General features: G+C 43.1%; 3 protein-coding genes across 4 annotated transcripts in view; 1 reads left to right on the top strand and 2 right to left on the bottom strand.

Moving 5' to 3' along the window:
* UBA7 (ubiquitin like modifier activating enzyme 7) overlaps nt 1-6,802 on the bottom strand; it is a 68,447-nt gene extending 61,645 nt beyond the window's left edge. For both annotated transcript variants that reach the window (XM_070738888.1, XM_070738889.1), the window contains exons 1-3: nt 6,746-6,802; nt 1,720-1,796; nt 357-525 (exon numbers count right to left, since the gene is read on the bottom strand). In XM_070738888.1, the coding sequence (XP_070594989.1) occupies nt 357-525; nt 1,720-1,775 (225 nt within the window). In that variant the 5' untranslated portion in view covers nt 1,776-1,796; nt 6,746-6,802. The remainder of the gene's footprint in view (nt 1-356; nt 526-1,719; nt 1,797-6,745) is intronic.
* A 1,324-nt stretch (nt 6,803-8,126) lies between these two features.
* TCTA (T cell leukemia translocation altered) lies at nt 8,127-14,448 on the top strand. Its single transcript, XM_070738793.1, has 3 exons — nt 8,127-8,493; nt 11,097-11,151; nt 11,289-14,448. Exons 1-3 carry the CDS (start codon nt 8,166-8,168, stop codon nt 11,329-11,331), a joined length of 426 nt encoding a protein of 141 aa, XP_070594894.1. The 5' UTR covers nt 8,127-8,165; the 3' UTR covers nt 11,332-14,448.
* On the bottom strand, nt 12,712-24,016 carry AMT (aminomethyltransferase). The gene is made up of 9 exons (XM_070738792.1): nt 23,710-24,016; nt 21,633-21,800; nt 18,924-19,004; nt 17,311-17,442; nt 17,088-17,166; nt 16,599-16,744; nt 15,532-15,712; nt 14,530-14,685; nt 12,712-13,834 (listed from the first exon to the last, which is right to left on the bottom strand). Exons 1-9 carry the CDS (start codon nt 23,803-23,805, stop codon nt 13,656-13,658), a joined length of 1,218 nt encoding a protein of 405 aa, XP_070594893.1. The 5' UTR covers nt 23,806-24,016; the 3' UTR covers nt 12,712-13,655.
* Nucleotides 24,017-24,403: the final 387 nt, after the last annotated feature.

The following is a 24,403-nucleotide window of genomic DNA, read 5'->3' as shown; positions in this document are numbered from 1 at the left end:
TCTGATCTAGACTCAAAGGAAGACTGAGCCGGGGTGGCGCAGCAGGTAGAGTGCTGTACTGCAGGCCTCTGAAGCTGACTGTAGATCTGAAGGTCAGCGGTTCAAATCTTATCACCAGCTCAAGCCTTCCATCCTTCCGAGGTGGGTAAAATGAGGACCCGGATTATGGGTGCAATATGCTGGCTCTGTTAAAAAGTGCTATTGCTAACATGTTGTAAGCTGCCCTGAATCTAAGGAAAAGGGAGGCATAAAAATTGAATGAATGAATGAATAAATAAATAAATAAATAAATAAGACCTGTTCTGTGCCTTACAATGGCTCTTACATTTGTTAGGCAAGATCATTAGCCTGCATACCTGTGAGGACAGGTCACTCCACTGAGCATCATCCTGGTCGTGGAGGGTGACAGATTTCACGCCTGCAAGAACCACATTCTTGGCAATCTCGACCCCCAGCCCCGTCATTCCAGAAACCAGCACCGTTGCTGTAGCCATCTTCTTCATGGCCTCATGCCCGAGCACATAGCTGGAACAAAAACATCCAAGCCTGAACAGCAGATTGCACTCTTGTTCTTGTTCAACTGCACTTTTACCCTTATCTTGGTTTTCTTTTCCAATTACTGCTCTCTATTTATCTTTCCTCGGTCATTATGCATTCTATGCCTGGAATGACCTCAGGACACAGAAGGAGAGCCACAAGCTGGACAAACGGCCTGTAAAAGGTATCTCAGCTCAAAGGGTTTCCCACAGGATGGCTGTGGTAAAAGTTTCAGGAAGGACCTTCTCCACTTCACCAGAAGAGCTCTTCACTCCTCTACCTGTAACAGAACACCCTACGAAACTAGACTTAAAATCCTGGGTCTAGAAAGCTTAGAACTACAATGCCTTAAACATGTTCTAAGTATTGCCCGCAAGATCATATGCTGCAACGTCCTGCCTGTCAACGACTACCTCAGCTTCAACCACAATAATACAAGAGCACACAGCAGATTCAAGCTTAATATTAACCACTCGAAACTTGACTGTAAAAAATACAACTTTAGTAATCGAGTTGTCGAAGCTTGGAACTTATTACCGGACTCCGTAGTATCATCGCTAACTCCTAACATTTTACCCTTAGACTGTCCATGGTTGACCTCTCCAGATTCCTAAGAGGTCAGTAAGGGGTGTGCATAAGTGCACTAGAGTGCCTTCCATCCCCTGCCCTATTGTCTCTCCTATATCTCTTGTATCTTCTCTTCTATCCCTGTATCTTTTCTTCTATTCTCTCATTGATATATTTTATCCCCATAATTTCTCTTCTATTCTTTCTTTGTTATATCTTACTTGAGTGTATCCTCTATAACCTTCATTGTGTATTATTGTGTATCAGATTAACTAACTAAATAAATAAATAAATAAATAAATAAATAAATATATAGTTTTCCATAAAACACGAGATGTGGGGAAGACTTTCAATCTTGCAACGTTCTGTTAATGTAACCTTACAATAAGGATAGAGCTGGTTTTCCTGCTTACACCTCTTGTCAGGACTACCTCGCAATGTTAACAGTTGTCTTAATCCCCAGATTAGTAATCCCCAAAATTAAATTCTACCAGATGCTCACTCATTCTACAACTCAGTTACTCTGAATCATCTCAGGCACCAGCTCTCGAGCAATAGCCCTTTGGGGTTACTTAGCATTCCTCCCACTTTTGGGTCCCATGTTATCAGACTCACAGTTGGCGGGAATAGAATTCGTCGTTGATCTTCGAAAGGTTCTCTGTGGCACCCATTGTGATCCTGCCGTTTCAGTACTGTCAGGGCCAACAAAAAGGAAAATAAAGACAAGGCATTGAATCAGGCAATTGGAAAGTCTTGATTCATGAACTTATTGTCCAGGCACCAATCATGGCTATGCTTATTAAACTGCCGGGGAGAATGGTCTTCTTCTCTAGAACATCATTCTCGATGATATCAGAGAAGCCCCAAGCCTTTCACAAAGTGACTGGGATGTTTCCGAAGGCCTTGCAGCTGTGGTGGGATTCAAGGTTTTTTTACTAGCGGTTCTGGGGGAGTGGCTTTGTGAGCTTGGTGTGGCTTACTGGGCGTGGCTTGGTGGGGGTGGCAGGGGAAGGATACTATAAAATCTCCATTCCCTCCCCACTCCAGGGGAAGGTTACTGCAACATCCCCATTCCCTCCAGATTAGCTGGGACTCTGGAGGCATAGAATCAATGGGGGGAGCCAGTCAGAGGTGGTATTTAGCGGTTTGTTGTAATCATAGGTTTTTAGACACTGAACATTGGAATGGAATATTGCTGAAGAGTGATGCTTTAGCCTAATGGGTGCTGTATAAACCTTATTCTTCCTCTATTGAAAGGCAGCAAAGTCCAGGCTAAGTAAGCAAGCTGCAGAATCCATGACCATGTGGAAAATAATTAACTTGATATACAACATTTATTTATTATTTAGATTTGTATGCTGCCTCTCTCCGCAGACTCGGGGCGGCTAACATGAAGAAAACCTATAGCTAACTTCCATATAAGGAAATATATGCCTTACTCTCATTCCTTTGCTAATCACCAGTAAATACACAATCCAGGAAAAGGCAAAGAATGGAGCTTCCGTTAATTATCTATAGGGAAGTCACGAGGAGGTTGCCTTATACAGTGCCTGAGTGAATGGTAGTTGGAGGATGGCTTAATGTATGTGGCGTTCGTGGATTGGTTATTCTGTACCACATGTCAGGAAAAGTGAAATACAATAAAAGGAGAGATCTTGATTCAATCAAGGTCGTCTCATTGAGAAAGTTTTCTCAATTGCTTCATTTTGATATGGCAATCATGGCATTCTGTGCCTCCCTAGAGGTCGACCCACTGGGGGAGGGCTGTTTGCCTTCAGCAGTTCTTCAAACTGCTCAAAACTTTTATAACCAGTCAGTGGTGGGTTGCCACTTACCTTGCTACCTGGATGGTCCTCAGTGGCCGATAGGGACACGCACGCTTCTGACACCTGCGCATGCACACCCCGCGCGAGATTTGGCTTCTGCGCATGTGCAACAAGCCAAATCTCATGAGATTTCGGCTATGCCACTCATGCCCAAAAGCAAAAAATGGCAAAAATCGGCAAAGTCTCGTGAGCGCAAGTGAGATTTCGATGACTTTTGCCAGTATTTTTGCTTTTGCACATCCGCAGAAGCAGTTCCACTACCCGGATGGCGTCCCCATCTCATGGGGGGAGGAGCCCATGACTGCTACCGGTTCTCCAGAACTTGTCAGAACCTGTTGAAACCCACCTCTGTCTTGCAGGGCTGAAGGAGCCACTTTAATCCTTTCCTGATGAGGATGGTGTTTTGGCTCTTCCTTAATACGTAAGGTCTGATTGATCACATTTTTAATTATTTTTTATGATTGTGTAGCTGTGTCTAGTTTGAACCTTATTACTATTTCGATGCAGGTTGTTCAACATCAGTCGTGACTGGAATGAAATAACTCAATACAATATTTCTTGAAATTTTCTTAAGTCCCCTTCCCACTCTAAAATTAACAAAAGAAATGTGGAAGATCCCAAAATAGCATTTGTTTGCATTTATCATTTATGGCATTAAAAATTAAAACGGATGCATGTATACCATATTTATTAATTGAATAATGTAGAAATATCTAGATATATGTATATAATTCAACTGTTTTTTAACTTTTTATGATGTTTTTAAATGTATTTTCTACATCCTGTTGTAAGCTGCCCAGAGTCCTTTGGGAGTTGGGAGGCATAGAAATACAATAAATTAAATTAAATTAAATACTTTTCATGGGGGAAATCTATTTTTTAAAACAATTTATTTTTTAAAAAATGGGAAGAGTTTTAATTCCTTTGCGATCAGTTTCCAGTCACAATTCAAAGTGTTGGTTATGACCTATAAAGCCCTTCATGGCATCGGACCAGAATACCTTCGGGACCGCCTTCTGCCGCACGAATCCCAGCGACCGGTTAGGTCCCACAGAGTTGGCCTTCTCCGGGTCCCAACGGCTAAGCAATGCCGTCTGGTGGGACCCAGGGGAAGAGCCTTCTCTGTGGTGGCCCTGGCCCTCTGGAATCAACTCCCCCTGGAGATTAGAACTGTCCCCACCCTCCTTGCCTTTCGCAAACTCCTCAAAACCCACCTCTGTGGTCAGGCATGGGGAAATTGATATTCCCCGTAGCTACTATGATTTATGTATGGTTTGCTTGGGTTGTGTGATTAATTTTTATGATAAGGGTTTTAATCTGTTTTTTTTTAAATATTGGATTTGTACATTTTGTATTGTGTTGTGAGCTGCCCTGAGTCTTTGGAGAGGGGCAGCATACAAATCTAATAAATTATTATTATTATTAATTAAATTAATTATTAAATGTTTTCACTATTTGGCAAACAATTTTGATTTTGAGGACCCCCGAGGAGGTATTGGGAACTCCCAGAGATTCTATGACCGCACTTTTAAAAAACACTAGCTTACTAAAATAAAATAAATTTAAAACAGAAAGCAAGTCCCAGCATGGGGCAGGATAGGGGATGACCTTGTTCAGAAGTTCAACAGAATCAGGAATAAACCTAATTAATACTTGGGGTGGAAATCACCAGAGAATTCTAAAACTTGTAGGCTGATCTGGGAGGCTGAAACACATTATGGAAAAAGGCAGGAGCAAGCCACTTCTATACAATTGCCAAGAAAACTGCATGAATGTAGCCACATTAATTGGACTGGCAGATTTTACATCAGAGGTTTTCAAACTTTTAAAATGGGGCCAATTCAGTCTGTGGGAGGGAGGGCATGGCTATGTCATGTGACTAGGTGGGTGTGGCCAATTTAACAGTCCATTAAACCAGTGTTTCCCAACCTTGGCAACTTGAAGATGTATTTGGACTTCAACTCCCAGAATTCCCCAGCCAGTTGAAGTCCAAATATCTTCAAGTTGCCAAAGTTGGGAAACACTGCATTAAACAATGCACACAAATTAAAATTAAATTTGTTTTGCTCCTGGGGGTGTAGTTGTAAATATCGACAGCAATAATGAAAAGAGCATGCAATCATTAAGAAAGAATAATCATCCGTGCCATTTGCGCCATAATTCTTTAGTTTTTTTATGTTTTATTCCCTTAAATTGAGTTTGTCATTTCGTCCATCTCTGCGCATCTATATATGGCACGAATGGATTCAAAATAAAAACTGAAAAGTAACAATACAAAATATCGGTATACAGTATATAGAAATAAAAATAAACATTTTGTAATAACATAAATGAAATAAAAACATGGGACTGATAGACACTCTATTATAGAAACTGAAAGAATTTATGCTTATTGATATTTATATTTGAATGTACATAATTTAACAGATTATGTGGAAGTGATGTGCAGGTGCCTGGAGGCTGTTGGGGCCTGGATGGGTGTCAACAAACTCAAACTCAACCCAGACAAGACGGAGTGGCTGTGGGTCTTGCCTCCCAAGGACAATTCCATCTGTCCGTCCATTACCCTGGGGGGGAGAATCATTGACCCCCTCAGACAGGGTCCGCAACTTGGGCGTCCTCCTCGATCCACAGCTCACATTAGAGAAACATCTTTCAGCTGTGGCGAGGGGGGCGTTCGCCCAGGTTCGCCTGGTGTACCAGTTGCGACCCTATTTGGACCGGGAGTCACTGCTCACAGTCACTCATGCCCTCAACACCCCGAGGCTCGACTACTGTAACGCTCTCTACGTGGGGTTAACTTTCAAAAGTGTTCGGAAACTTCAGATCATGCAGAATGCAGCTGCGAGAGCAATCATGGGCTTTCCCAAATATGCCCATGTTACATCACCACTCCGCAGTCTGCATTGGTTGCCAATCAGTTTCCGGTCACAATTCAAAGTGTTGGTTATGACCTATAAAGCCCTTCATGGCACCGGACCAGATTATCTCAGGGACCGCCTTCTGCTGCACGAATCCCAGCGACCAGTTAGGTCCCACAGAGTGGGTCTTCTCTGGGTCCCGTCAACTAAACAATGTCGCTTGGCAGGACCCAGGGGAAGAGCCTTCTCTGTGGCGGCCCCGACCCTCTGGAACCAACTCCCCCCAGAGATTAGAATTGCCCCCACCCTCCTTGCCTTTCGTAAGCTGCTTAAAACCCACCTCTGCCGCCAGGCATGGGGGAATTGAGATACTCTTTCCCCCTAGGCCTTTACAATTTTATGCATGGTATGTCTATATGTATATTTGGTTTTTATAATAATGGGTTTTAACTGTTTTTAGTATTGGATTATTATTATATGCTGTTTTATTATTGCTGTTAGCCACCCGGAGTCTCTGGAGAGGGGCGGCATACAAATCCAATAAATAAATAAATTATACAGAGAATTGAATGATATATTTAAAATGTAATAGATATGGATTAAGACCTGTACCAAAAAATCATGAGAAATATTCTTTTTAAAATCAATAAAGAAAGTAAAAAAAAAAAGAATCATCATGCATCCTTACTGAAAAAGATGTACCTTTCTTTAACACATCATTTAAGGAGAATATTAAAACTTCATGTTAAGAAAACCCCACATTTCAGATAATTTCTTAAGTGTTATTTTCTTTCAATAGGACTGCGTTGTCTTGGGTTCAGGGGAGCGCCTCTGATGCTCCTGGGCTTGCTGATGAAGGTTTTCGATCTAGCTCACCCCACAGCCATTCCTACCTACACAACAACCGAGCGCGATATTTTGCTAATTTAGAGAAAATTCAAAACGTTACCTTACCCACGGACACTTCGTGCTTCTCCCCACTCGGAATCCAGCAGCTGCGGTCGGAAAACCCTGGAAAGTGGGGAGGTCCGCCTCCTTTTGGCAAGCAGGGGGAAAACGAAAGCGAAAACGACCGCTTCTCGGGAACTAAAGCAGGAAGAGGTGGCGTTTGCTCCAGTCCTTCGCCCTGCAGCTCCGACGGAAGTTTTCTTAAGAGTAAAGGCGGTGTTTTAAAATGGCTTTAAATAAAGGAATTCACCTTTGGGTACTACAGGTTGTCAGGAAGGAAGGAAGGAGGGAGGGAGGGAGGGAAGGAGGGAAAGGAAGGAAAGGAAGGAAAGGAGAGAAAGGAAAGAGGGAAGAATAGGAAGGAAGGATAGGAAGGATAGGAAGGAAAGGAGAGAAAGGAAGGAGGGAAGAATAGGAAGGATGGATAGGAAGGAAGGAAGGAGAGAAAGGAAAGAGGGAAGAATAGGAAGGAAGGAGAGAGAAAAGAAGGAGGGAAGAATAGGAAGGATGGAAAGGAAGGAAGGAGAGAAAGGAAGGAGAGAGAAATCGTGGCTTTAACGCACTATTTCTTTTTCTTTCTTGAATGGCTTTAGTGCACGATTTCTTTCTTTCCTTCTCTACTTCTTTCTTTCTTTCTTTCTTTCTTTCTTTCCTTTTCTCCTTCCTCCCTCCCTCCCTCCCTTTTTCTTGACAACCTGCAGTACCTAGCGGCACTGAAGTTGCTTATACAGTTAATAATAATGCAACTATACAACGGCTGAATTTGCTCTTTCTAAACGTTTCTCCAAACGAGCCCGATTCGATCCTTTTTTCCCCTTGGTTGAAGATCGCACAGGCTGCCTTGGTCCTCCGCGGCTTCTGGGCAACTAAAAACATTTTATGTAATATACAGGGAATCGCTGAATATAGCAAGAATATTGCTATCAGGAGGGAAGTGTTTTAAAAGGAAAGTGAACACAAGAACAAGGGGGCACAATCTGAGGCTAGTTGGGGGAAAGATCAGAAGCAACGTGAGAAAATATTATTTTATTCAAAGAGTAGTAGATGCTTGGAACAAACTTCCAGCAGACGTGGTTGGTAAATCCACAGTAACTGAATGTAAACATGCCTGGGATAACATAGATCCATCCTAAGATAAAATGCAGGAAATAGTATAAGGGCAGACTCGATGGAGCATGAGATCTTTTTCTGCCGTCAATCTTCTATGTTTTTATAAAATAAAATCAACTTCGGGGGAAACTGCGTGCCGTGCGATCGCACCACATTGCTCATCGTGCCGGTCTCTGAATCCAGCGCCTCGTTGCAAATCATCGCCTCCGTTCGCGGCTCCTCGCCTAATAAAGAAACTCCGGGCGCGCGTGTAATGAGAAGAACACGCCGGCTCTTTTCTGCGGGGCGGGGTTAGTTGCAAGTTGCCTCCGGGCGCATGCGCAGCGAGGAGCCGCTGACAGTTTTTGTTTGGATTTGTGGCGCAGCGCGGAGCCCCGGTGGGTCTCGCCATTGTGCGGTGGGCTCGATGGCGGCCGAGGCCGAGGCAGGGGCCGACCCGGCTTCCGCGGAATGGGAGGCCCCCACGCGCCTGTTGCGGGCTCTCACCTGGCTCGGGCAGGAGTTCGCCTCGGACTGGGAGGCCCAGGACTTGCGGGCCGCCCTCTTCCAGCTGCTGCTGCTCTGGCTGGTGGTGAGCTTGCTGGGCATCCAGGTGGCCTGGCGGGTCTACGGGAACACCGTCACCAGCCTCTACTACCGGCAAGGTAGGGCTCCCCTTGCTCCCTTACCTGCGCGGACACCCCCTTCGCCCCTGCTGGAGCTCTCAGCGTCTCAGCCTGGGTCGCCCAGTCCGGGGAAGAGGTCGATCTTGACTCTGCCTGCCTGGCAGCCTTGCGAGAGACCAACCGGATCATCATTCCACTTCATTGTAGAATTACTTTATTGTAAGGTTGCATGGGTGGAATCTGACCCTATCTCTTTCCCGTCCCCGATCCCCCCCCCCATTACAAGAAACTAGGGAGGGTTTTTTTTAGACTCTCTTCTGAGCCACTTGACCTGCCTCCATGGCTCCATGAAGGCTGAGCTGTCTTTTATTTGGCTGTTTCCCTTCCTTGGCTGCAAGGTCATTGCCCCGAAAGAGTTAGGGGTAAAAGCCCTGGCCAGAATGATCTGCAAGGCCAGGTCGATTGTTCCAGCTACTCTGACCGGTGTGTTGATGGTGGAAGAGAAAGCAATAAGGTGGTGAATGAATCCTATGGGATATGGGCTTCTGTCCCATTCCCAAGAGGTCTTTAAGTAGTTGCTGGCTAGTCCTGTTACCAAGCATGAGTCTATTCTGGCTAGGTTGTCCAACAAATGCATATTTTTCACTCCATTCTCAATCTCCCCCCTCCCCCCCAAAAAAGCCATCTGTAAAAAGTATGGACAAGTGTTGGGCAACAAGTGTTACAGTGGATATCCGTGGATCGAACATTTCTGATACTGAGGCATCTTCTAAGGCAGTGGTTCTCAACCTGGACCCTTTTGGGGGTCGAACAACCATTTCACAGTGTCGCCTAAGATCACGGGAAAAGACAAATTTCCCATGGTGTTAAGAACTAGAGCTTCTATTCTGGCGCCTTGGAACATATGTTTACAATCTGACCAATCGGGCTTTTACAGTGGGGGTATCCCTCTGGCCTTCCTGCCAATCAGCTTAAACCTCAGTTGGGAGAATTGGCACTAGACTTATGATTGGGGGTCACCACAACATGAGGAACTGTATTAAGAGGTGGTGGCATTAGAAAGGTTGAGAACCACTGTTCTAAGGTTAATTTGAGAAACATGGCGTAATTGAATTTGCAGGGTTATTAAATTGACATTTGTGGATATTTTATTAATTTATTTATTCATTGGATTTATACGCTGCCCCATCTCCGAGGACTCGGGGTGGATATGCAACTCCAAGGAAGCTATAGTTTTGTCTTAACTCCTCCAACGTCCCTTCCCCAATTGCGAGGACATTGCCCGTGAATATCGTAATACTCCAGAAGCTGATCACAGACCAAAATGTTCCTATCTTGGCAGGGCACAGCTAGCAGAGGGCGGAGAGGAGGGGAAGAGAGCAAACGTTCCAAAAGTATTTCCTTGTGTGTCCAATTACACTAGTGCATTCAATCACACTTGGCCAATAATGAATTCTCTCTTCCCACATTTGTATTGTAAAAGGTGAACATTCTCCTATTTTGCAAATCTATATTTTCCCCAGCATGGGGCTATGGATGTTTAGCAATGAGTTCTTAAGTTATTGTGAAATTTTGGTTGACGTGTCTATAGTTAATTGCCTAGTTTAACTTGGCCTTATTCTAGTTTTATTCTATTAAATAGGGTATTCATATTAGATGCTATAGATGTGTAATTTAAGCTCCAGTTACTGAGAATAGCTCTGTGTGGCCTGGATTGCTAGACCGTAGGTGAACTGGGGAGGTCCAACTTCGGCGGAGGCCATTCCCCACATAATGCCTGACTCGTGCTTTCCAAAGTGCTTGTCAGGTCTTCTCTGTGGTCTCTATAAAAACAAGTTTAGTGTTGTTTTTTTGAAAGAACACTAGAGCTTTGTTTAAAAACTCAGGGTTAGCACTTTCTTGAGAACACCCTAGTTCTGCCCTGCACAAATCTAGAAAAAAAAAGAGACAGTTTCTGCCCCTGGGCATTGTTGCTTCTTTCACCAAAGAGAACATTGGAGAGTTTCCACTGTGTCTGTGGACAAAAGGTGGTTTTGTGTGGCCATACTATTTTTATTACTTAGGGCAGTGATGGCGAACCTATGGCATGGGTGCCAGAGGTGGCATGCAGAGCCATATCTGCTGGCATGCGAGCTGTTGTCCTAGCTCAGCTCCAACATGTGTGTGTGTTCCAGTTAGCTGATTTTTGGCTCACACAGAGGCTCTGGGAAGGTGTTTTTGCCTTCCAAAGAGCCTTCGGTGGGATGAGGGAGGCAGTTTTACCCTCCCCTGGCTCCAGGGAAGTCTTTGGAGCCTGGGGAGGGCAAAAACAAGCCTACTGGGCCCACCAGAAATTGGGGAACAGGCTGTTTCCAGCCTCCCGGGAAGGGGGGCTGGGGAAGCTGTTTTCGCCCTCACCAGGCATTGAATTATGAGTATGGGCACTCACACATGCGCAATAGCACGTCCCCATGCTCTTTCAGCACCCGAGGGAAAAAAGGTTCACCATCACCGACTTAGGGGTTCCGAGTGTCGTGGTACTAGTATCCTGAAAGTCATTTCAGTAAATACCTTGCAAGACCAAAGAGAGACAGGAGCCCTCCAAAGGAGCAGGAGAAAAAGAGCGGCAGAGTTTAGTTGCCCATTCTTCTTCTTCTTGCCAGGTACTGAAGGACAGAATGGAGAAACTTCAGACGGCTCTTCACCCTTTTCTATGTGGTGAGTGGCTTTATTTCTTGAACTGGCCATCGTTATAATGGCATCTGTGGTTTGGGACTATCAACCCCGGGGGGGGGGGATCACCGATTGCATTTCTTGATGTGGTTGGGTTTTCTTTTCTTTTTTTTTAAATTTAGGGAGAGCACAAGCAACACAAATACAAAAACACATCGAGAGTAACAACAGAGGTGACCAAGCCAGGCTCCTGCTGCCCCAGGAGCACAGAGGATGGGGGAAGTTTGCCTGCCTGCCTGCCCACTCAGAGGCCTTGCTGATTCAGTGTGAAGGGAAAGTGCAATCAAGGTTGTCATTTCTCCCATGCTATGGTTTAGTTGCTGGCCATCACTGGTGCTGTGAGGACTGCTCCTATCCGTCCAGTTGCCAAGTTCTGAATCTCAGGATTGCTTTACTCAGGTTTGGGAAGCTGCAATTCCCCCTGCCCCGCCCTTCCAATTACATTATTTTCATTATTCTTCTTCTGGGTGCCACAAAAACCTATCTGCAGACTGACCTCTAGCCTATCTTTTCCCAGCATTAAAATTGCTGGCACAGACCTCGTTTCTTTCTGTTGTGGTTCTTGAAGTCTTCTGGCCCTGAGCCAGCTTCTGCTTAGAAAGGACAAAGGCTCATTTTTCCAGTTGAGCATGAATCATCAGCTGACATCTTGTTCCGAGTAGTTTTAGGCCTACCATAAACTGTAGCCTGAGTCAGCAATAGCCGGGTGTATTGGCCCGCAGCTTGAGAACTCCCAAGATATATGGCCAATCGTTGGGGAGTCTCAGAATTGTTCTTTACAGTTGGTAGGATTGGAGAAATCTAACCTGGGCATTTAATGCCTTCCTACTGTACCTCTGTCAGCTTTGTAGGTAGTATGGGCTAGTGGCTTTCTGGAGCCGAACACTTTCCAGAATAGTTCTGCTCGCAATCCATAAGCCGTTGTGCTTACGACTTGAAGGACTAAGATGAAGCTGCTCTGTAATGGTGTGATCAAAGAGGTGCTGATGCAATACCGAGCTTTTTTCTCTGCCATGTGCTGCCACGTATTGCAGAGTTTGTAATATACAGATTATAAAGATGTAATTAAAAAAACAAAAAAAACAAAGTAAGCTTGGTTGTTATTGTAGCCATTGCATGTAAACTGCATTTTATTAATTTAAGGGCCATGTTGCCTGCTGAGCAGAAAAACATCCACATTTTTATTTTATTTTTTAAATTGAAGGGGAGGCGTGCAACTTTTCCGTGTTCTTCCCCTAAATTTCTCTCCATGGAGCTAATATTAATTTTAAATGGAAGCAAACAATGTTTTTACCCCATCAACTCCTGTAAATACTGCAGTCTGTTTCTGTTTGCATAGTTTTGATTCACATATGCTTTCAGGAAAGTTACACAAGAAAGTATTAGGAACGAGGTAGTTATGAACTGTCTGTCAGAGAGTATGGTAGCACCTAAGCTGACCTTAAGAAAAACTAGATCAAGTGGATCCTACCTAGTACTTAGATGGAAGACCACCACTATTAGCTGGCCAGAAAACAAAAAGAAAAAATGACATCTACCAAAGAGAACAATAGCAAATGATTTTATTGTTGCCAAGAAAATTTCATAGGTGTGTCCTGGGCTGTATTTCACGATATAATCTAAAGCCTCCAGCTCAGGAGGGGAAAAATAAGCAAAGAAATAAAAGAGGATTTGCCTAAGCTTGAATTACTGCTCCTGCATATTCTCACAAAACGTGTGTCGAAAAATTAACAATCCTCTTCTTAAAGAAAATGGCTCACAAGTAGTTCTGTGATTTTTGTATCCCTGTGCCTACTGACATTATCTTTGGTATCTAACTACCTGACATTTTTAAAAAAAAGTTCCAATGGGCTCCTCGGCATTCTCAGAGTATAAAAATAGAGAGGGATTACAGTCTAGTCACTCTAGTGTCCATCTACCCAAGGAAAATGACAGCTGATCAGCTGTGAGTCAAAGGGCAAAGTCCTGAAGACGAGAGTTTGAGAGTGGAGAGTATCTTCTTCAGTTTTCCTTCTGATAAATTAGAATTTTGTTGTTGACCATGCTCCAATTTTATAAGTTTGCCCAGAATATGCTTTCCAAATTCCAATGTGCCTAACTCAGGGTTCTCCAACTTTAGCAGCTTTTAAGACTTGTGGATTTCAATTCCCAGAATTCCTCAGCATAGCTGGCTGAGGAATTCTGAGAGTTGAAGTCCACAAGTCTTAAAAGTTGCCAAGGCTGAAAACCCCTGGTCTAATCAATCCCCCCAAATGTAGCCTAGATTCCACTGTACGTGCATGATCTGAGGTCAATGAGGCAACTAGGAAGCTGCTGAGCAGATGACAGGAAGAAAATATTCCACCTCAGACTGCTGTCATCAATCCTAGACTGATACAGTCTTCTCCAGGCTCAATTTGTCTTAAGTAGCAGACTCTTCATAGAGTCAAATATCTCTATGTCTTTTAATACAACGTGGTGTAAAATCAAAAACCTCTGCTGCCAGCAGCCTATTTTATGGTGTAGTAATGTGTAGGCGTAAAGGGCATTTTGGTGACAAGAGATGGGTAGTTCTTCTTCCTCACCTCTACATTGAGGGCTGTGTTCAGTTTGCTGAATTCACTGTCTACATAGCCCATAGCAATATTCTTCTGCAGGCACGGTGATGGGCAGCCACTAGTAACTTCACCTAGTGCAAAGAGAAACAGCCAGAGTATTGCTCAATACACGTTCTACAGCTAACAGAAACAACAGGAAACACAGCTCTTGGATTTCCACACTATCCTTCCCCAGTACCCATAAAATAGCGTAACATTCTTGTTTCCCTTGCACAGTGCCTTCCAAATGTGCTAGGATAACTCCCACAAATTTCAACCAGCATAGTTAAAAGCAGAGTCATCAGATTACAGGGCCTATGGAAGCAGCAGTTTGCTCCTGGCTCAGCCTGCTTCTGCAAATTGGTAGCGGCAACTACAGGCAGCTTTGTCCACCTGCCCGGGACAAGCGTCGCACACAAGCGAACTGGTAGCAACAGGAGAAAGAGCAATGAACAAAAATAGTGCTTTAGGTAGCAATTAGGAACAAGCAAACAGGGCATGGTTATTTCAAGTTCAGATTGTTACTAGGTAACAGCCCGATTCAAAGTCAAAATTCAATGTTTTAGATCAAAACATTTTAAATTTGAATTGTTTTATACATCTCAAGTTGTATGTGTAAATATGTATCATTCAATTTTGGATGTGTACGTTGTATTGTATGAATCCAGCCGATTGTGATATATTCAATGAAACATTGTTACACAAACCTGGCTTGGCATGATACATGAATCCAGTCACTGTATGAAGTCAGGTATTATCTAGGTTTCAGATCCATTAGACTACCTACCAATTGGCTTGCCCTCTGGGCTAAGAATGGGCACGTGCTGCCGGATGGGGGGTCCTGTAGAAGTCAGCCCGACACGTTTCTTTTTCGGTTTCTCTTTAATTTGGGCCAAAATGGTTGAAGCACCAGGAAAATCCATGGCAACACGACGGCGTTTCCCTGGAAGGAAATCAGAAAAGAACAGTACCATGTAAGCATAAAACGTATCAGGAAAGACTTAATGGACTCAATCTGTATAGTCTGGAGGACAGAAGGGAAAGGGGGGACATGATCGAAACATTTAAATATGTTAAAGGGTTAAATAAGGTCCAGGAGGGAAGTGTTTTTAATATAAAAATGAACACAAGAACAAGGGGACACAATCTGAAGTTAGTTGGGGGAAAGATCAAAAGCAACATGAGAAAATATTATTTTACTGAAAGTAGTAGATCCTTGGAACAAACTTCCAGCAGACGTGGTTGGTAAATCCACAGTAACTGAATTTAAACATGCCTGGGATAAACATATATCCATAGTATAAGGGCAGACTGGATGGACCATGAGGTCTTTTTCTGCCGTCAGTCTTCTATGTTTCTATGATAGCACTATCTCCCTTATTGTGGATCAGAAGATCCTCCTTTCAGAAGTAACTACTTGCCCGATATAGCTCCTACCCTGTTTAGGCTCTGGTTAGGGTTAGGGTTCCTGCCAATAGTCCCAAAGGTGCTTTTTTCAAGAGGCAACTGGACTTTTGGAGATTTTAAAAAAAAAAGATTCGCTTCTCATCCAAGAAGTTTCTTCAGCTCCTGGATGAGAAGTGAAATGTCTTCAAAGAAAAAAATAAAAGTCCAGTTGTCTCTTGGAAAAGGACCTTCGGGACAACCATGACCTGGATGACTGAGAAACTCCATAGACATTCCTGCCAATATTTAAATCTTTGTTTCGTGTCCCATCAGGTTGGGAGGACATTGGGCAGTTTGGCTTTGGCTGGGATAAAAAGAAATCAAGAATCCATTGGGTACTTACCAAGAGTCCACACCAGACTGGCCTCCACAGGGGTTGTGTTCTCATCAATGTCATTCCCGTAAAGACAGAGACCTGCTTCCAGTCGCAAACTATCCCTAGCTGCAAGTCCGGCTAGCCACACAGAAGAGTCCCTAAGCAACAGCTCGGACAGCTCCACAGCTTGTTTTGCAGGGACAGAGATCTAGGTATGAGAATGCCCATTATTTGGTGTGATTTATTGGCAGACGTTTTCTCTCCTTGTGTTTTAATCCATATTTGGATTTAACAGACACTCTTATTTTTCATCCATGTTAATTATTTCTTCCCTGTCAACACATTAACCTTCTCTAATCCAGTGTTTCTCAATTATTTTCTGTTACGCACCCCCCCTCCCCAGGAAGAAGTTAAACATTTTGCCCCCCACCCCACTCTCCACTGAGACAGTTGTTTGCAATATTCAGCACTTTTTTGCTGAAAAAACTCAAGCGGCTTAGCGTGATTGAGGTGTAATGTGTTTAAGTGACACCTTAATTTATTTGCCTTCATGCTATCCGCTGCCAACATTTTTAGACACAGTAAACATACCGGTCTTTCCTTGTCTCCCACCGTAGTCACAGTGAAGCCAAACGTTACATACGGTTCATCATATTTCCTCATCTTGGCTTTCAGGAGACTTACGTTTGTCTCATTATCTTCATCTCCCTTTTCCTTTCTTTTCATCCCTGTTAAATATTTTTCCATGGTGTCTCTTAAGGGTTTGTTATCTGCACGTCAGATCTTTATATGCATGTCAGATCTCCTACTCTGTGCTGTGTGCTATTGTTCAGTGCAAAAAACCCCTACTCCCTATGGCAAAAAAAAGCATGTTTCCTGAGGTCATGCACCTTCCCTGGCATCACTCTGCACCTCCCCCCGCCAGGGGGGGCCTCCCCACTATTTGAGAAACTCTAATCAGAGAACAATTTACCAGTAGTGTCTTCTCAAGCTGCTTGTGCAGTTGAATACCATCTCACCATCTGCTGCTATTGCAAGCCTTTTCCCCAAAGGTCCTTATTCCTGCTCACATCTAGAAGCTGTCAGTGTGATACCTCTACGCCATCCTCGCCTGTGTAGCCACAGCGTGTCACCCTGCAGCCTTGCACTCCAAATACGGCCATCATCGCACTGCTCATGAAGGGTAACTTAGCCAGATCATCTGTGATCCCAGGTTGCAACACAGGGGCCATAGCAGGACCTGATAGCAGAAAAAGCAGGAAATAGAAAGAGCAGCATGTAGTTTAAGTCAGTGTTTCCCAACCTTGGCAACTTGAAGAGATCTGGACTTCAACTCCCAGAATTCCCCAGAATTGCTGGCTGGGGAATTCTGGGAGTTGAAGTCCCAAGTTGCCATGGATGGGAAACACTGGTTTAAGTAGTTCTGGAACTTCATAATGAAGAAATTTAGTTCCAAGTAGAATACACAATTGCAGATCTACTTTCATCTTGTCCAAACGGCTGACACTCTAGGAATTGACCTTTCAATGGATGAAATAATATTTGCATAAGAACTGACGACAGTTCTAAGAAATTTTATATACCTTGCAGAGCAAGCAAAGCATTATCTGAGACCTCCAAGTGTACATCATAGCCAGCTGCTTTCATTTCCTTCATCTTGTTCTACAATATGTAATGGAGAAAAATAGTAAGACACACACAGAGGATGATGGTTTTCCTGGTCTATTTCTGAAACAGTATTTCATTCTTTTTTTATCTCAGTTTTTCCCACTTTCTCTTGCGAATGAACGATCATGGAAAACATACCTCCATGAGGGCAAAATCTTTGTCCCTGCAACCGGCATTAGAGACCACGTATAAGTGCTGGTCTGAGGTGTTGGTCACAATCAAATCATCTATAATGCCGCCCTTCTCGTTTGTGAAGAGAGAGAGTGTGCCCTGAAAGGAAAGGTAAATTCAGCCAATTCCATTACTGATGTCTAAGATCAGTTTTCAAGAAAGATGCTGAAGCTGAGAAATGGATACAAATGTAATAAGCATCAAAGCTGGCGTCCAAAAGAGCATCCCCTATCCTAATCCCTAAAATATATATCCCTTAATTCTGTATAAGCTATGCATAATGTTAATTCCTTAACATTGCAATGAAGTGCTTAGGGTACCTTGTTAAAAATACAGTGTTCCCTCGATTTTCGGGGGTTCGAACTTCGCGAATAGCCTATACCACGGTTTTTCAAAAAATATTAATTAAAAAATACTTTGCAGTTTTTTTCCTATGCCACGGTTTTTCCCGCCCGATGATGTCATATGTCATCGTCAAACTAATAATTTTTGCAAATAAATAACAAAAAAAATAATTATTGTTAATAAATAATTATATTTATAAATATCAGGATCACTAAGTGTCTTATTCAATGGTGAGTACCAGTAATAATGGTGAGTAAATGGTTGTTAAGGGAATGGGAAATGGTAATTTAGGTGTTTAAAGTGTTAAGGGATGGCTTGTGATACTGTCCATAGCCAAAAATGGTGTATTTACTTCCGCATCTCTACTTTGCGGAAATTCAACTTTCGCGGGCGGTCTCGGAACGCATCCCCCGTGGAAATCGAGGGAACACTGTATTTCAGAAATATATATTTTTACTACTCCATTGTTTAAGGCATGAATTCAATTTTTTAAGTTAAGAGTACCAAGGCTCTTCAAATGCAAGGCCCTTTTGTATTCTCTAAGACATTGGTTTTGGATTTTGAAAAATCAATTTAAGTTATTCATATCTTTAAAAATAGAGAACCAGAATTATGTAATGGAACTAGAACTTGAAGTCAGTTAATTTGACTTTAGTGAAGAATCTATAATGGAGGTTTCAGTCATAGCAATCCCTCTCCTGCTTAAATATTTGTATCAGGTTATTCCATTTTTGAGGAGTTCACTGCTATTAAGAGCTGCTAATTTTGTCACAGTCTGATTTCTAGTTTTGACACTGATCTCTGGAGCACCAGAAATCACGTTGGTCCTTTAGATAGTTGAAAACTTGTGACTTAGCCTAATATTCTTTTCACTTGTTTAATTCTAACTTTCAACCATTCCTTATAGGACTTCCATTCGGGTCATTATCTCACTGTGCACCCGATTGTCTATGTACTTCATAAAATGTGGTGATCAGAAGTGGTTACAGTAATCCTGATTAGTCAAACATCAACTAAGCATAGGTTTGATCTTAGATAGTGTCAAATCTACCATCCTATTGCCTGGATCAGTGTTTCCCAAGCTTGGCAACTTGAAGATATCTGGACTTCAACTCCCAGAATGCTGGCTGGGGAATTCTGGGAGTTGAAGTCCAAATATCTTCAAGTTGCCAAGGCTGGGAAACACTGGCCTGGATGACTGTATATTCCAAATGATCTGTTTGGTTCCATTGTACCTGATCAGGTTTCAGCTCTGCAATATCCCCAACTACTAGACTCTCTATAAACTTCACCCTGTCTTTGCCAAACACTTTAGTCTGTAAGAGAGAAAGAGAGAAATATTTTATTTCATTTAATCTGGAAGAGAGCCCATGATGTTATATTATTACATGACATGTAAGAATAAGGACAACATACCGAGACATAATTTCTGGGCCCACTTAGTATTTAAGAGTGTATGTGATCAGTGGTTTTCATGAAGGGTTTAATTAAGAGAATTTATGAAGCTGAGCGCTGCCTTGATTAGGGCATTGTTTCCTGCCCAAAAAGAAAAAATAAAAGTCATCTACAAAAATACAGTGTAAGAATTATAACGGCTACTGTGTAGGACAGACAGGTGGAAGACTAGCATCCAGGAACACTAAGTAGCAGTCAGAAAACAAGATGGAAACTACTTAATCTCCCAACACATGGACAGGCTCAGTCATATTTTCAATTGGAAAACAGTTGACAAATCCAAAAATGCTAGGGAATGGCATTTAGACAAATCAATCATCAATACACAGTGATAAACCAATTTACATACTATTCGAAAAACAGCCAGAAGAAGCTGAAGAAGCTTCTTGGGTGAGAAGCTAAATGTCTTCAAAGAAAAAACCAGTTGCCTCTTGAAAAAGCTACCTTTGGGACAATCATGACTTCGATGACTGAGAATCTCTATAGACATTCAGCAATAATATAGGGCAATAAGCAGCTAAGGAGGGATTAATATCAGATTTTTAAAAATACATTAATAAAGGCACTACCAAGGAGAAAACCACACCCCCACAACCAACACAAGGGCAGGGCAAAGGCAAGGTACTACATATAAACAAAGAGCAAAGCCCATCCACCAACATTGATGTTACCTAATCAGGGAATGAAATGTCTGCGAGGAACCAGTTAAATTATCCCCTTATCCTACAACCTCCACAAATCTGTGCTGCACAAATTATAAAAAACAAAACTATTGGTATAAATCAGAAGATCAAAGTAAAATAGTAGAAATTCCCAGGGCTTCTAAAATAAACTACCGTACTTGTCCTTGCAAAATGTCTGTGTTTTTGCCTGACATCACCAGGGCAAACAATAATCTCTGCAGAGACCATTAGAAAGGTGCCACAACTAAGAAGGCCTGGTCTTCTATTATATCCAGCCTATCTCAAGTGAAGGACATTGGGAGGAAAACTAGTGGAATGATATTGGCAAAAAATAACCCATCAGTTTGCAATTATTGTTTGTATTGTGGTGCCCTCCAGATTTCTTATGCCAGCTCTCCTCCGTTTTGGAAATCCAACCTATTTAAAAAACATAGTTCAGGGACAGCTAATTTAAACTTATTTTAGATGCATTATAGTAATAGAGTTGTTTATATTAATTCCAGTGTTGGGAAAGCAAGATACCTCATTACACAAGCCCTAGAAAAGTAAACTCATCTCAAGTAACATTAAGGTTGCATAAAATGTATAGCCAGAAAGTAATGCTTACATAAAAGTTAATAGAATATAACAGAACCTGGATAGATTTATCCAAGGCGGGAAATGTATATGTTTAATTTCAAGCTTACTTTGCTTCTTTGATTGAGGATTTATATGCCAGAAGTGGGCAGGATTAAAGCAGATGCAGATAGTATCTGTACTGGGTAGAGCTCCCTATCTCTTTTCATATAAAAGCATACAGTATATCATTTGCACATACAAATCTTACAATCTGCCCCCAAATATTTAGTTGTTGAAAGATCTCAGGCACCTTCTCAGGCTACAAGAATGGTGGAAGGCCTTAAGCATAAAACGTATCAGGAAAGACTTAATGAACTCAATCTGTATAGTCTGGAGGACAGAAGGAAAAGGGGGGACATGATCGAAACATTTAAATATGTTGAAGGGTTAAATAAGGTCCAGGAGGGAAGTGTTTTTAATAGGAAAGTGAACACAAGAACAAGGGGACACAATCTGAAGTTAGTTGGGGGAAAGATCAAAAGCAACGTGAGAAAATATTATTTCACTGAAAGAGTAGTAGATCCTTGGAACAAACTTCCAGCAGACGTGGTTGGTAAATCCACAGTAACTGAATTTAAACATGCCTGGGATAAACATATATCCATCCTAAGATAAAACACAGGAAATAGTATAAGGGCAGACTGGATGGACCATGAGGTCTTTTTCTGCCGTCAGTCTTCTTATGTTTCTATGTTTCTATATTTACTGACAAATAAATATAAAATTCAACACAAAAAGTGTTTGTCGTGAAAGCGACTGCCTGAGAAGGCTCCTGGATTGAGGCGGAAAGGTGAAAGTGGAAGCAGTATGCTCGATCCAATATTTGGGTAGACCAGGTTGCCCTGCTGATACATTTCCCAGTAGTCCTACAAAAGCCCACTGTCAGTGACAGAATGAAGAACTCCAACTATTGTAGGGATTCTCAAGAATGAAGGGCTTCTGTTTTCCTAATAAAATCCAAAGAAAGATGGATTCACAAATGAAATCACATATGTGGTTTATTTGATTTTGAAAATCAAGCCAGTTGTAGTTTATATTCAATAAATGATGGCTTAGCACAGCCCATGAATTCAATCTTAGCTAAATTAAGATCCAGTTGTTGAGTCTGAAACGGACAACTGGAGACATGAGAGAGGAATTCAAAAGACCAGCAAGGTGGTGACTTTTAAGCCCTCCCTCTGACGTTACCTGGAGCATATGGGACACATCGAAGAGAGAACAGTGTTGACGCGTGTGGAGATGGGAGTCCAAGTGGCTGTGTGTGTATTGCACTGGAAGGCTCCAGCCTGCAAAGTCCACCATCTTCCCACCATGATGTCGGTGGAAGTCATAGAGAGGGGTCCGTTTCAGGTTCTCCTGTAGAGGAAGGCAAGTGATGATTGCTGGAAACTCCCAAGGGATCATTCAGAATGAATAGCTACCCCTGACCGCAGCCCAATTAGAAGGAAGAACACCCCTTTGCCCCAGCTACTTCGCTGCAGAAACAACAAACCCTCTTTTGTAGCTTCTGAGTTTCCCAGAAATCTTGGTAATCCCTTTGCTATCCATGAAACACCAAACATCTGCATCTGTTTCACCCTTAGCTTAAGGCTAGCTGCTGGTTCAATTTTCTGGTGTGGGAACAGGACAGAGGGGGGTAGCCTATCTAAGCTGCCTTCGACCTTTGTAATTAGACCTGTTTACTCAGTGTGTTATCTCAAGTCCATTGTCAAGGGGACTGCAGTCCTTCTTGCCCTTTGTACCCAACAAGCCTCCTTTGCTCTTTTCCCGCTAACTGAAGTCCTGTCCACAGGTTCGTGACTGAAAGTAAGTCCTCTGTGTGTACAGAAACAGTAAAAGTGCCAGAGATAAAGCACCCTTCCAAAGAACCTGCATATTCATATTCTAGAAATCACACAGTCATTTTGCCTGGTATTTATTTATGCAAAGCAATTAATGGAGTAAAATCGTCCATAAGTGGAAAGATGGGAATTGCAAATTAGTGCAGATTTCTTTAAATAGATTGAAGGTGGGTAGGGGGTTCCTTCTCAGCATCCTTTTCATAGAGATCCAATCCTTCCCACTGCCCTACAGAAGACCAGAAAGTAAGTTAATTGTGGCTGATGAGAGTCACAACGACAAGCTGGACTTGAATATCTCCAAGGCACCTTCCAGCCCTATTCGGATTCCGGAGCAAATATTTTAAGTGGCTGATTTTCACTGCCAGCTGCTACAGCCACTTCTTCACAACTAACTGACTGACTGACTTTCTTATTTATTTATGCGATTTATAAGCCGCTTAGCTTCTTCCAGACAGGTCAATTCACACAAAACATTTGAATTTAACACTGTACTAGAGAGAGCAGGTGGCAAACAACAATATAAAACAAAGTAAAGACAATTTTCAGGAGGCAGCCTGTCTTCTGTATTGTTTTGATTTAAGAAAGTACTTCTGCCCTCAGATGCCAGAAAATTCAACCTTCATGTCTCAATTTAATGTTCCCAGTCCTGGAAGGCATTCTCCTTCACTCATATCAGTTGTTGTTGATACTATTACTTTTTGACACACCCACCCACCCACAACCTGTTTAGAAAGTGGCCCGCCATAATTGAGTAGTGACAGCTCCTAATTAGAACAATAAACACTCCCCTGGTGGCATCTCACAGCCAGAGACACTCGCCATGCGTCTCTTGAGGCATACAAAAATGTGAAGTAGGTGGAATGAGGGAGTTTCGGGGAGCTTTGCTATTTTTTTCCTCATCCTTTGGGGGAAAAAACCAACTCTTTGAATGAATTGTCTCCAGGCAACTCAAAGCATATTCGAGGAATCGCTCCAGAAACTCCCACAAAATAACTTTTCTCACTAAGAAAGATGCTGGGGGGAAAAGAGGGATATCTTTTATTCCTCGCCTCACGCAATTCAATCGGCGAGAAAATCAATTCTGCGCGTGCTCCGGCGCTCTCTCTTGTACTGGGTGAAATAAAGTCAAATGTTTTGCGTGAAGCGACCTGTTGGAAGTCTGACTGGAGGCCTGAACCTCCATTAAGCTCAGTTGCCCGCATAAAGATGCCCACAGACGTGCGCTACTTTTCCCTCGCCTGCCCCTGCGTTCCCTCCCTCCCTCCCTCCGAAGGCACAAGGGCCCCGCGGCTTTCTGTAGTTCGGAGACGGAGCTCCGTTTCGCACCGGCAGTTTTAATTCGGCGCGATCTTTGTCTGCTCGCCCGCAAGCGGCCGAAAGCCCAACCGCACGCACAGCTGCCGCCCGGCCCGCCACCGGCTCACCTGCCCTGAAGAATAGCTTCGCTCCCCGCGTGCAATCGCCCCGAAGAAGCCCGAGCCCCGGAGCGAAAGTCTTCCAACAGCCCCAGCCCGCAGCATTTCTCCCCGCCAGCCAACAGCCCCCCTCGGCTGCTCTGGATCTTCTTTACGGAGCCTCCCACCTCTGGACCGCCCGGAAGGAGCCTGGGAAATGTAGTCGATCGCATTCCGGGCGAAGGATCCTAGGAATGGCCCGCCCCGCCCAAACCCCGTCGGCCGGGTCGGCTGGGAAAAGGAGAAGTTGCTGCTAATAAATCAGATCAGTTTGTTCAGCGTTTTTCCTCCGTGTAGAAGGCGTGGCGTAATAATAAAGCAGAGCGATAGAGCCCATACTGACTCTGACCCTCTTGTAGTCACAACATCTGGCATTTCATAATCTTCTATTTTGCTTGCTTGCTTATTTATTTAGTCAGTCAGTCAAGTATTTATTTGTAATATACAGTAGGTAGATATAACATTCTTTATATACATAAGATTGGTACTGATCAGAAGGAAATTAGAACAGGGTCTTATGCATGCCCTTACTGAACTCTTAGGAATCGGGTGAGGTCAACAGGGGATAGTCTAAAACAGTGGTTCTCAACCTGGGGGTCGGGACCCCTTTGGGGGTCGAATGACTGTTTCACAGGGGTCACCTAAGACCATGGGAAAAGACAAA

The sequence above is a fragment of the Erythrolamprus reginae genome, chromosome 2 (genome assembly GCF_031021105.1).
Source record: "Erythrolamprus reginae isolate rEryReg1 chromosome 2, rEryReg1.hap1, whole genome shotgun sequence".
NCBI classification, from domain to species: Eukaryota; Metazoa; Chordata; class Lepidosauria; order Squamata; family Dipsadidae; genus Erythrolamprus; species Erythrolamprus reginae.
Note: the sequence above shows the minus strand (reverse complement) of the source record. Positions and strands in the feature narration are given on the sequence as shown.

Excerpts from the sequence above, each read along its gene's own strand:
- AMT (XM_070738792.1), bottom strand. The coding sequence starts at position 23,805 with ATGCTGCGGGCTGGGGCTGTTGGAAGACTTTCGCTCCGGGGCTCGGGC. Across the intron at positions 15,713-16,598 it reads CAGGCGAGGATGGCGTAGAG|ATCTCTGTCCCTGCAAAACA; the intron begins GTATCACACTGA and ends TCTCATACCTAG. Across the intron at positions 14,686-15,531 it reads CAGTCTGGTGTGGACTCTTG|GGAAACGCCGTCGTGTTGCC; the intron begins GTAAGTACCCAA and ends ATTTCCTTCCAG.
- TCTA (XM_070738793.1), top strand. The coding sequence starts at position 8,166 with ATGCGCAGCGAGGAGCCGCTGACAGTTTTTGTTTGGATTTGTGGCGCA. Across the intron at positions 8,494-11,096 it reads CAGCCTCTACTACCGGCAAG|GTACTGAAGGACAGAATGGA; the intron begins GTAGGGCTCCCC and ends TCTTCTTGCCAG. Across the intron at positions 11,152-11,288 it reads TCTTCACCCTTTTCTATGTG|GGAGAGCACAAGCAACACAA; the intron begins GTGAGTGGCTTT and ends TTTTAAATTTAG.